The sequence below is a fragment of the Bos taurus genome, chromosome 21, assembly GCF_002263795.3.
Source record: "Bos taurus isolate L1 Dominette 01449 registration number 42190680 breed Hereford chromosome 21, ARS-UCD2.0, whole genome shotgun sequence".
NCBI lineage: Eukaryota > Metazoa > Chordata > Mammalia > Artiodactyla > Bovidae > Bos > Bos taurus.
Window position 1 is genome coordinate 17,119,995 of NC_037348.1, and position 12,904 is coordinate 17,132,898.

Sequence of the window (12,904 nt, forward strand, 5' to 3'; positions counted from 1 at the left end):
GAGGCAGAGTTCAACTCAGTTGAGATTTCAATAATAATACTGGGACAACTTTCACCCAGATATGTGTGAAAGTGATTAAAATAATTTGCTTATGATCACAGACTATCACTAAATCCAGGGTGATATTGACTCTTTAGGAAGGTGCTGAAATGTCCTTTTACCAGGGTGGCTGACATTCTGATGGGGTCATTTTTATTCCTGTCTGTGGCTTTTCTCCTGGGATGGCAAATGGACACTTCTTCGATGAGGGCTTTAATTACACTGATTTAATATTGACTTTTCTTTTAATAGATGAGTTTCTTCTTTAGGAAGATGATTTTTTATTCCTGAAAGAGTTAGTTGCTCAGTTGTGTCCGACTCTTTGCAACCCTATGGAACTGTAGCCCACCAGGCTCCTCTGTCCATGGGATTCCAAGCAAGAATGCTGGAGTGGGTAATAGCCATTCCCTTCTCTGGGGGAGCTTCCCAACCCAGGGATAGAACCTGGGTCTCCTGCATTGCAGGCAGATTCTTTACTGTTTGAACCATCAGGGAATTCCTTAATCATTTTATATTTGCTGTTTTTAAAACAAATTTTACTTAAGTCTCGTTTCATCTAATTGTTAGAAAATGTGGTTTGTATAATTTCTGCTTTTAAAAAAATTTAGTGAAATTTTTATAGTCTTGTATATGATTAATTTTATTACAGTTCCATGAACGTTTGAGAAAAAAGTAAAGGATGCTATCTGTAAAGACAGTTTGACATATATCTATGAAAAACAATATTGTTCAAATGCTCTATCATTTTTTTTGCAATTGATATGTTCAAGGCTGATGTATTGTTATAAAGTCTCCCACTCCGAGTGCAGTGTTTTCCCCTTCTGCTGTTTTGCCATTGTACATTTCAGTTCTGCATTATTTAATTCCTGAGATTTATGAGTCTTATATGTTCTTTATGAATCATGCCCTTTATCAAAATAAGATTTTTAAATCCCATTTAATGCACTTTTCTTGAATATGACTTTGTCATATATTACTGTTGCCAGGCCCACTTTAATTTGTGTTTGCTTATCCATTTAGTTTCCATATTTCTCTTTTAAAATATTTTAGTTGAGTCAAATAGAATAAAAGATAATTTAGGAATGTTTTTCATACACATCATGGGTCTTTTTTTCCCTTCTCTTTTAAAGTTCCTTTTATATACAATAGGCAGTGGGATTTTGAAAAGCTAATCTGAAAGTTTCTGTCATTTAATAATGCTGTTTAGCCTATTTATACTTAAGACAATTTTCGGTGTTGGGTCTGTCATTTTGGTTTTGTAATTTCCATGCTTCATTGCTTTTCTTTCTTTCTCTCTCTCCGCCTCGTCCCCTGTCCATCCCTTCCTCCCTTTCTCTTTCTTTCTTCTTTCCTTTTTTCCTTCCCTCCCTCCCTTCTTTCTCATTTCTTCCTTTCTCTTTCTTTCTTTCTGTTTTATGCAACATGACGTGACCATATTTTCTTTGATTTTTTTTCCTACAGTGTTTATAATTCTACTAGTGTTTCCCTTTCAGTTCTTAAAAAAATTAAATATATATGTATCCATGAATAATAACAGCTGAAGTTGAGTGTTTCCTGTATGACAGACACTTCTCACACACAGTAAATGACAAAATTATAGCAACCACTGAACGACATAGGTAATGCCATTTTATATACACTTTACAGAGAAAACTGAGTCACAAAGAGGTTAAGTATAGGATTTACACGATTTATCTAGAATCCACAACCAAATTTAGAACCCAGGCGGTTTGACTCAGAGCCTGCATGGTTAGTCATCTTGCTATACTGCCTTTCCATTTTTAAGAATTAAATAATAATACTATGTCCATGTAAGCTGAAAAGTGAACATTTTGTTTTACTTTATACTTCACTTACACATTTCTTTTTAATTTCATTTCAGAACCAGATGATGAGATTAACATTTGATGATATGTTTTCTCCCTAAAGAACTTTTTTTTTATGTCTGTATTATGTAGTAACTGTGTTTTCCAATGATCATCTAAACGAACCTTGTTTAACTGGACTGTCCTTTTATATCACTCTTTAGTTTGAATTTGGGCAGCTAAAATTTGTCTTCAAGTTATTATAAGGATGAGGTGATATGTTTTCTGTGCTCTTGCATAGCTAAGCATATATGAGAAGAAATGTGTGAGTAAAAACTTGGCTGGTTATAGGTTTGCTATGCATTGTACTTTCAAGCACTAAGCAGTACTCATTTCCTCTGACATTCAGCACTGCAGAAGGAGTTGTGACCCAAGAATAACTTTTTACATATATATATGTGTATATATATTTGTATATATCCATGAATAGGTTTATCTCTACACACACACACACACGCACACACACTTATAAAAATAACTTTAATTGTATAATGAAACCCTCATTCTGCTCAACAAGGAGCAGTGATGTTGGGTTTAGACTGGTGATTGAACACATATGTCTTGGCTTTGCTGCTGCTGCTAAGTCGCTTCAGTCGTGTCCTACTCTGTGCGACCCCATGGACTGCAGCCTACCAGGCTTCTCCGTCCATGGGATTCTCCAGGCAAGAACACTGGAGTGGGGTGCCATTTCCTTCTCCAATGCATGAGAGTGGAAAATGAAAGTGAAGTCGCTCAGTTGTGTCTGACTCTTCGCGACCCCATGGGCTGCCGCCCACCAGGCTCCTCCATCCATGGGATTTTCCAGGCAACAGTACTGGAGTGGGGTGCCATTGCCTTCTCCACATCTAGGCTTTACCTGGAGCCAAATGAACGCATCCTCGAGAAAGGCAAGCCATAGCACAGCATGCGTGGAAGGGCCTCTGTGAAAGTCGGGGCTCTCAGGCACAGCTTTCTTGGCCTGAGTCAGTCTTTGCCCAGGGAAGTGTGTGGTCATGAGAGATGAAGCTGAGCTCAGCTTAGAAGAGCCATCAGTTCTGGGTTTTCTTCAGCTTTCATACTTGGCTATTTACATAGGGCCTTTGTAACTAGTGTGTGCACAGTGTGTGTGTGTGTATGTGTGCACAACTAGCTAGCCTCCTTGTCTCCTCAGGGGTATGAGACCACCTCCCAATCCCCATTGCAGGTGCTTCACAACAATACCTGGTATTCACCATCACTTGACAAATGACAGGAAGAATGAAGCACAAAGGTTTGGTCAGATATATGGGCCTTAGGTGAATTCTCCTTTTGAACCTGAGGTAGCCATGGTCCTTATAATTCCTTTTCTTAGTATTGTGTCAAATGCTGGCTCTCAGAAATATCACCGGTTTCTAAGACAGACTGAAGATATTGCTTACCTCGGTGTGGTAGACAGAATAATGCCCCTAGCCCAAGATGTTCATTTTCTAATCCCTGAAACCTTTAAGGATGCTGCTTTATGTGGCACAAAGGACTTTGTAGATGTGATTAAGTTAAACTTCTTGAGATGGGGAGATTATGTCAGACAATTAGACTGGGTCCAATGTAATCACAAGGGTCCTTAACCATGAACCACTGAGACAGAAGAGTCCGAGTCAGAGAAGGAGATTTGACCGTGGAAACCAAGGTAGCAATGTTGTGATTGCTTCCTTTGAATGTAAGAGGAGAACATCATGGGACAAAGAATATAGCTGCCCTCCAGAAGCTAAAAAGGCAAGGAAGTTACTTTCTAGAACTTCCATGAGCAGTGCAGTCCTGCCAACACCTTGATTTTTGCACAGTAAAACCCATTTTGGGCTTTTGACCTCCAGAACTGTAATACAATACATTTGTGTCATCTCCAACCAGTAAATTTGCAGTAATTTGTTACTGAAGTGATAGGAAACGAACATATTTGGTAAGGGAGAATGTGAGAAGAGTCTTGATAGTGTCTCAAAGGAGGAAGGGCAAACCTGAGGTATTTATTAAGATTTTAAAGTTTTGTGAAGTTCTGGTATTTTAATGTAGGGCTTGATTAACATTGGGTAAAGATCATGATAAAATGGTTTAAGACTGGTGGAGGCTGTAGGGCAAGCATCTTGAGGAGAGGGGTTGTAGAGTCTTAGTGGCAGCATGCTGGATCTTCACTGTGTCATGCCTCACCTTTTCTTGTGGCTCCTGGGTTCTCTAGTCATGGCCCACAGGCTTAGTCGCTCTGCAGCATGTAGGACCTTAGTTCCCAGACCAGGAAGAGGACCGGTGTCCCCTGCATTGCCAGGCACATTCTTAACCACTGGACCACCAGAGAAGTCCCCAGTTGATACTTTCTACTGAAGAGTTGTTCAGATGTTCCTGAAAAATTATCAATTTATGAAAAGTAAATTTATTTGTAATTTCTATTTTCCCAGGCAAGTGTTTCCTGCGGCAGTAAACTTGTGTTGATGCAGACAGAGAGTAGTAAATTCATATTAATCTAGGCAGTAGGCTGTGTGGAGGCAGATGATTCAGGATCCCAGTTGCAAGGAGGATGCGATTCAGGGTCAAATTTTCAGGTATCCCTGAAGCTATAGGAAAGGCCACAGAATCATTTGTCATCTTTTCTTTCCTTGGGACTTTTTCTTTTTCCTTGTAAGTCCGAGATTTATCTAATAGAGTACAAGTGGAATTTAGTTCATTCCTACCCAGATGCTAGGATTTCTACTTCGTTTAGAAAATTCTTTTTCTTACTGCCCAGTGTATTGGTTTTGTATTGCTGCCATAACAAATTATCACCAATTTTGTAGCTTAAACAATTAAAAAAATCTTACAGCTCTTATGGTGAGAAGTTCAACATGGGTAAAAATCACTGGGCAAAAATCAACCTGAAAAGATACATGCATCCCAATGTTCATTGCAGCATTGTTTATAATAGCAAAGACATGGAAACAACCTAAATGGCAATCAGCAGAGGAATAAAGAATATGTGATACATATATACAATGGAATATTACTCAACCATTAGAAAGAATAAGTAATGACATTAGCAGCGACATGGATGGACCTAGAGGCTGTCATACTGAGAGAAGTCAGAGAAGGACAAACATCCTATGACATTACTTACGTGTGCAATCTAAAAAGAAATGATACGAATGAACATAGAAAACAGAAACAAACTCATAGACTTAGAGAACAAACTTATGGTTGCCAGGGAGAAGGATAATTAGGGTGTTTGGGATGGACACGTACACACTGCTGTATTTAACAAACAAGGACCTACTATCTTGCCAAGAAACTCTGATCAATGTTATGTGCCACCCAGATGGGAGGGGAGTGTGAGGGAGAAAGGATACATGTATGTGTATGGCAGAGTCTCTTTGATATTCACAACCTTTGCAGAAACTATCACAATATTGTTAATTGGCTATCAGATCAGATAGATCAGTCGCTCAGTCGTGTCTGACTCTTTGCAACCCCATGAATTGCAGCATGTCAGGCCTCCCTGTCCATCACCAATTCCCAGAGTTCACCCAAACTCATGTCCATCGAGTCAGTGATGCCATCCAGCCATCTCATTCTCCGTCGTCCCCTTCTCCTCTTGCCCCCAATCCCTCCCAGCATCAGAGTCTTTTCCAATGAGTCAACTCTTCACATCAGGTGGCCAAAGTATTGGAGTTTCAGCTTTAGCATCATTCCTTCCAAAGAAATCCCAGGGCTGATCTCCTTCAGAATGGACTGGTTGGATCTCCTTGCAGTCCAAGGGATTCTCAAAAGTCTTCTCCAACACCACAGTTCAAAAGCATCAATTCTTCAGCGCTCAGCCTTCTTCACAGTCCAACTCTTACATCCATACATGACCACTGGAAAAACCATAGCCTTGACTAGTCGGACCTTTGTTGGCAAAGTAATGTCTCTGCTTTTGAATATGCTATCTAGGTTGGTCATAACTTTCCTTCCAAGGAGTAAGCGTCTTTTAATTTCATGGCTGCAATCACCATCTGCAGTGATTTTGGAGCCCCCCAAAATGAAGTCTGACACTGTTTCCACTGTTTCCCCATCTATTTCCCATGAAGTGATGGGACAGAATGCCATGATCTTCGTTTTCTGAATGTTCAGCTTTAAGCCAACTTTTTCACTCTCCACTTTCACTTTCATCAGAAGGCTCTTTAGTTCTTCTTCACTTTCTGCCATAAGGGTGGTGTCATCTGCATATCTGAGATTATTGATATTTCTCCCAGCAATCTTGATTCCAGCTTGTGCTTCCTCCAGCCCAGCATTTCTCATGATGTACTCTGCATATAAGTTAAATAAGCAGGGTGACAATATACACCTTAGACGTACTCCTTTTCCTATTTGGAACCAGTCTGTTGTTCCATGTCCAATTCTAACTGTTGCTTCCTGACCTGCATACAGTTTCTCAAGAGGCAGGTCAGGTGGTCTGGTATTCCCATCTCTTGAAGAATTTTCTACAGTTTATTGTGATCCACACAGTCAAAGGCTTTGGCATAGTCAATAAAGCAGAAATAGATGATTTTCTGGAACTCTCTTGCTTTTTCAATGATCCAGTGAATTTTGATAAATTTACCTGGAATGGGTGAATTTAACTCAGATGACCATTATATCTACTACTGCGGGCAGGAATCCCTTAGAAGAAATGGAGTAGCTATCATAGTCAACAAAAGAGTCTGATATGCAGTACTTGGATGCAATCTCAAAAATGACAGAATGATCTCTGTTCATTTCCAAGGCAAATCATTCAATATCACAGTAATCCAAGTCTATGCCCTGACTAGTAACACTGAAGAAGCTGAAGTCAAATGGTTCTATGACGACCTACAAGACCTTCTAGAACTAACACCCTCCAAAACATGTCCTTTTCATTATAGGGGACTGGAATGCAAAAGTAGGAAGTCAAGAAACACCTGTGCTGCTGCTGCTATGACTGTCACGTCAGTCGTGTCAGTAACAGGCAAATTTGGCCTTGGAGTACAGAATAAAGCAGGGCAAAGGCTAATAGAGTTTTGCCAAGAGAACGCACTGGTCATAACAAACACCCTCTTCCAACAACACAAGAGAAGACTCAACACATGGACATCACCAGATGGTCAACACCGAAATCAGATTGATTATATTCTTTGCAGCCAAAGATGGAGAAGCTCTATGCAGTCAGCAAAAACAAGACCGGGAGCTGACTGTGGCTCAGATCATGAACTCTTTATAGCCAAATTCGGACTTAAATTGAAGAAAGTAGGGAAAACCACTAGACCATTTAGGTATGACCTAAATCAAATCCCTTATGACTATACAGTGGAAGTGAGAAATAGATTTAAGGGCCTAGATCTGATAGACAGAGTGCCTGATGAACTACGGGCAGAGGTTGTGACATTGTACAGGAGACAGGAATCAAGACCATATCCAAGAAAAAGAAATACAAAAAAGCAAAATGGCTGTCTGAGGAGGCCTTACAAATAGCTTTGAAAAAAGAGATGTGAAAAGCAAAGGGGAACAGGAAAGATATAAGCATCTGAATGCAGAGTTTCAAAGAATAGCAAGGAGAGATAAGAAAGCCTTCCTCAGTGATCAGTGCAAAGAAAGAGGAAAACAATAGAATGGGAAAGACTAGAGATCTCTTCAAGAAAATTAGAGATACCAAGGGAACATTTCATGCAAAGATGGACACAATAAAGGACAGAAATGGTATGGACCTAAGAGAAGCAGAGGATATTAAGAAGAGGTGGCAAGAATACACAGAAGAACTGTACAAAAAAGATCTTCAGGACCAAGATAATCATGATGGTGTGATCACTCACCTAGAGCCAGACATCCTGGAATGTGAAGTCAAGTGGGCCCTAGGAAGCATCACTATGAACAAAGCTAGTGGAGGTGATAGAATTCCAGTTGAGCTATTTCAAATCCTAAAAGATGATGCTGTGAAAGTACTGCACTCAATATGCCAGCCAATTTGGAAATCTCAGCAGTGACCACAGGACTGGAAAAGGTCTGTTTTCATTCCAATCCCAAAGAAAGGCAATGCCAAAGAATGCTCAAACTACCGCACAATTGCACTCATCTCACATGCTAGTAAAGTAATACTCAAAATTCTCCAAGCCAGGTTTCAGAAATACGTGAACCGTGAACTTCCAGATGTTCAAGCTGGTTTTAGAAAAGGCAGAGGAACCAGAGATCAAAAAAATCAACGTATTGGGTCTGTATTCCTTCTGGAGGATAGTGGAGGAGAATCCATTTCCTTGCCTTTGCTGGCTTTTAGAAGACACCACATTCCTCAGCTTTTGCCCTCTTTCCTCCACCTTCAAAGCCAGCATGGAAGCCTGAGTTCTTAGCATGTGGTTCTGGTCCTTTGTGGCTGGGGAAAGTTCTCTGCTTTTAAGCATTTGTGATTTATATATTAATAGTTTGGCCCCAACTGGTTAATGCAGGATCACCTCCCCATCTCAAATAGACTTAAATCTTAAATATATCTACAAAGTCCCTTTTGCCATGTAAGGTAACATATTGTCAGGGTCTGCAGTTTGGAGCATGGACACCCTTTGTTGTTGTTTAGTCGCTAATCTGGGATTTCTTTGGAAGGGATGATGCTGAAGCTGAAACTCCAGTACTTTGGCCACCTGATGCGAAGAGTTGACTCATTGGAAAAGACTCTGCTGCTGGGAGGGATTGGGGGCAGGAGAAGAAGGGGACGACGGAGGATGAGATGGCTGGATGGCATCACTGACTCGATGGACGTGAGTCTGAGTGAACTCCGGGAGTTGGTGAAGGACAGGGAGGCCTGGTGTGCTGCAATTCATGGGGTCGCAAAGAGTCGGACATGACTGAGGGACTGAACTGAACTGAACTGAAGTTGTGTTTGACTCTTCATGACCCTATGGTCTGTAACCCGCCAGGCTCTTCTGTCCATGGGATTTCCCAGGCAAGAATACTGCAGTGGGTTGCCATTTCTTTCTCCAGGAAATTTTCACAGCCTAGAGATTGAACCCACATCTCCTGCATTGGCAGGTGGATTCTTTACCACTGAGACACCAGGGAAGCCCAAAGGTAGGGTACAGTAGGGAAAATCATTTGTTACCAGTTAGTTTTCTTCACTTAACATTTTCCCTGGATCGGTTGCTTTCTATTTTCCTTCCATACGCTCCCAGCCCTCCTTGTATTGCTTAAATCTAGTCATGTGCACCACTGAAGCTCTGTCTCATGTTCCCAAGTGTCTTGCTTGTACTCTGTCTTTGTGATAACAGTGTTCTTTACATGTCATTGTCACGGGAAGAGTGCTGTATGCTCCTCCTCTTTTGCTGTCAATGCAGCTTGAAATCAGATACTCTATTGTGCAGACACAGGCAGGAATGATGTTTCCTGTTCAGCCTCACTGAACTTCTTCCAGCGAGCAGAAACAGTCCTGCTTCTAAATGACTTGATGCCCTGTGTCAGGCAGATCTGTTTGTTTTAGTTGCTAAGTCCTCTCCAACTCTTTTGTGACCCCCATGGACCATAGCCTGCCAGGCTCCTCTGTCCATAGGATTTCCCAGGCAAGAACACTGAAGTGGGTTGCCATTGCCTTCTCCAGGGGATTTTCCCAACCCAGAGACTGAACCTACATCTCCTGCATTGGCAGGCAGATTCTTTACCACTGAGCCTGTCGGACAGATTAGGTTAACAAAAATACTTCTAAACTACCAGGAGTTAGAGGAATATAAGCGTTATTGCTGCTTTCACCTATTGTTATTATCAAAAATCTTAAAATACACTTTCCTTTCATTTATGCCCCAGACTCACCTTGATATTCTGGAAAAAAGTGTGAACCACAAGCAGGTCTACTTCCGACAGGAGGTTCTCTGCCAGACGCTAGGAGGAAATTCCTGTCCGTTGGTGACCATCACAGCCATGCCGGAGTCTAACAGTGCTGACCACCTGGAGCAGTTCCGTGAGTAATCACATACCTTCTTTGAAGATTTGGTGGTGACGGTGGTCGGGGAGGTCCTCTTAGTCTTGGAAGCCTTCTGTCCCTTTGAGGTCAGAAATTCCACAAAGGGTTGGGTACTGGTCTACCTTTGTAGAAATAATACACCCCAACTCTTCTTGCTTTGTTTTGTTGGTCAGTTGCTAAGTCATGTCCAACTCTTTGTGACCCCTTGGACTGCAGCATGCCAGGTTTCCCTCCTTCACTATCCCCCAGAGTTTGCTCAAACTCTTGTCCACTGAGTCTGGGATGCCATCCAACCATCTCATCCTCTGTCATCCCCTTTCCTCCTGCCCGCAATCTTTCTCACCATCAGGGTCTTTTCCAATGAGTCAGCTCTTCGCATCAGGTGGCCAAAGTATTGGAGCTTAAATATCAGTGTTGCTGTGTTATCATAGGGAGAAAAAAATTAATTGCATATTGTCAGAGAGATGAAATGACTTGTTGATATTGAGAGCAGTTTAAAAGTGACAGTCAGTTCTCCTAAAACAGAACTGGAACAGGAAAATGAATCAACATTTTCTGACCTCTAATCCAGGGACTTTTCTCACCATGCTTATTGCTGTTATACTACCCTCATGGTCAGTCACAGTTTGGAAATAAAAGAAGCTGAGTCTTGGAGAGCTGGCTCAATAAGTCCCTGAATGGCCTGGATACAGTTTGGATCTGAAGAACTAAAAGTATGGAGTAGGCTCTAGCCAAGAGTTGTAAAACCAAACCAAAGCACACAGGCACACACAGAGATGTACATGCACACACACACGCAACACCCATTTCATGTTAGAATCCTGAGCACAGATGTGATTTTCTTTGTAACCCACCAGCTTTTAAAGTTGGCTCCTCCTGGCATAGTTTTCAACCTCAGACAAAAGCAAGGAAAACCAAACAGAATGAGGCATGCTTTGCAATATGGAAAAGTTTGGGAAATGAAAGAAAAGGCTGGGGAATAAAAATCCAGCTAATTTATCCCCTAAAGAGGCAGCCTTACCTGATGAGGTGCTAACTGCATTCAGGTGAATCTTTGGTGGATAGGAAATGTAATTTCTCACACCCCATCAGCATCTGACAATGAATGCTTAACTGTCTGGCTAATCAACAACCGATTATCCCATCTGAATTAATAAGGCCATAACATGCTTTAATGAATAATAAGGGATTTTCCAAAAGTTCTCTGATGTGGTTCATGCATTTAAGAGCAGTTTCTCTAACAGTTACCACTTTCTTCCCTTGCAGATGAGCAGTTCATGGAAGTTAGAGACAGTAATCCTTCCAGGCAACCTTCAGAGAGCAATTATTTATTTAAGAAAGTGGATCTTTGTATGTCTGCATTTTGCAGGCTCAGTTTCTAGATAGGAGCTGAGAGGTACCCAATGTGTAATTATAACATAGAGTTGCCTCTGCGCTTGCATCTTTATTTACACTGACAATGGTACTTTTGTTGATATTATAACCACAGAGATCATTCTCCCTTTAAGGAAAGGACTTGAAACACAGTGCTTGCTTGCTCAGTTGCTGCAATTATGCCCAACTCCTTGAGACCCTATGGCCTAGAGCCCACCAGGCTCTTCTGTCTGTGGAATTCTCCAGGCAAGAATACTGGAGTGGGTTGCTGTTTCCTCCTCCAGGGGATCTTCCTGACCCAGGGGTCAAACCCGTGTCTCTTATATGTCCTGCATTGGCAGGCAGGTTCTTTACCACTTGTGCCACTGACACACAGTGAAAGCCCCTAAATAATTTGACACTTCCAAATAGTTCAGTTAAACAAAATGAGAAAATATTTCTTATCACATGTTCATATGAATCAATGGAGACTCATTTCTGCTTGGGATCTAAGGTTGGTAATAATACATGTATACTATTGTTGGGGGGTGGGGATGGCTGGAAGCAGGACCTTGGTCCCCGTCTTCTTTAAAGAAATAATTCAATAGAGAGCGATATTGTGAAACAGATAAAGTGTTTATCAAAATCAAAGTACACGTGGAGGAAATGGCAACCCACTCTGGTATTCTTTTTTTTTTAATAATTATTAAAAATTGTTTTTATTGAAGGATAATTGTTTTACAGAAGTTTGTTTTTTTCTATCAAACCTCAATGTGAATCAGCCATAGGTGTACATATATTCCCCCTCCCTTTTGAAACTCCCTCCCATCTCCCTCCCCATCCCACCCCCTCTAGGTTGATACAGAGCCTCTAGGTTGATACAGGTTGTTTGAGTTTCCTGACTCGTACAGCAAATTCCTGTTGGTTATCTATATTACATATGGTAATGTAAGTTTCCATGTTACTCTTTCCATGCATCTCAGCCTCTCCTCCCCTCTCCCCATGTCCATAAGTCTATTCTCTATGTCTATTTCTTCATTGCTGCCCTGTAAATAAATTCTTAAGTACCATTTTTTCTAGATTCTGTATGTGTGTATTAGAATATGATATTTATTTATCTTTCTCTTTCTGACTCACTTCACTTTGTATAATAGGTTCTAAGTCATCTGCCTCATCAGAATTGATTCAAATGCATTCCTTTTTATGGCTCAGTAATATTCCATTGTGTACATATACCACAACTTCTTTATCCATTCATCTGTTGATGGACATCTAGGCTGCTTTCATGTTCTAGCTTTTGTGAATAGTGCTGCAGTGAACAGTGGGATCCATGTGTCTTTTCAATTTTGGTTTCCCCAGGGTATATGCCTAGGAATAGGATTCCTGGGTCATATGGTTGTTCTATTCCTAGATTCTTAAGGAATCTCCATACCATCTCCTATAGTGGCTATATCAATTTACATTCCCACCAACAGTGCAAGAGCGTTGCCTTTCCTCCACACCCTCTATAGCTTTTATTGTTTGTAGACTTTTTGATGATGGCCATTCTGACCCGTGTGAGGTGATATCTCATTGTGGTTTTGATTTGCATTTCTCTAATAATGAGTGATGCTGAGCATCTTTTCATGTGCTTTTGTACATCAAAGGAAACTATAAGCAAGGTGAAAAGACAACCTTCAGAATGGGAGAAAATAATAGCAAATGAAATAACTGACAAAGGATTAATTTCCAAAATATA

General features: G+C 40.9%; 1 protein-coding gene across 1 annotated transcript in view; it reads left to right on the plus strand.

The window, feature by feature from the left end:
- Positions 1–12,904, plus strand: part of AGBL1 (AGBL carboxypeptidase 1) — a 939,272-nt gene that overhangs the window by 205,659 nt on the left and 720,709 nt on the right. Inside the window, exon 17 of the mRNA XM_015459153.2 lies at positions 9,657–9,810. Within this exon, the coding sequence (XP_015314639.2) occupies positions 9,657–9,810 (154 nt within the window). The remainder of the gene's footprint in view (positions 1–9,656; positions 9,811–12,904) is intronic.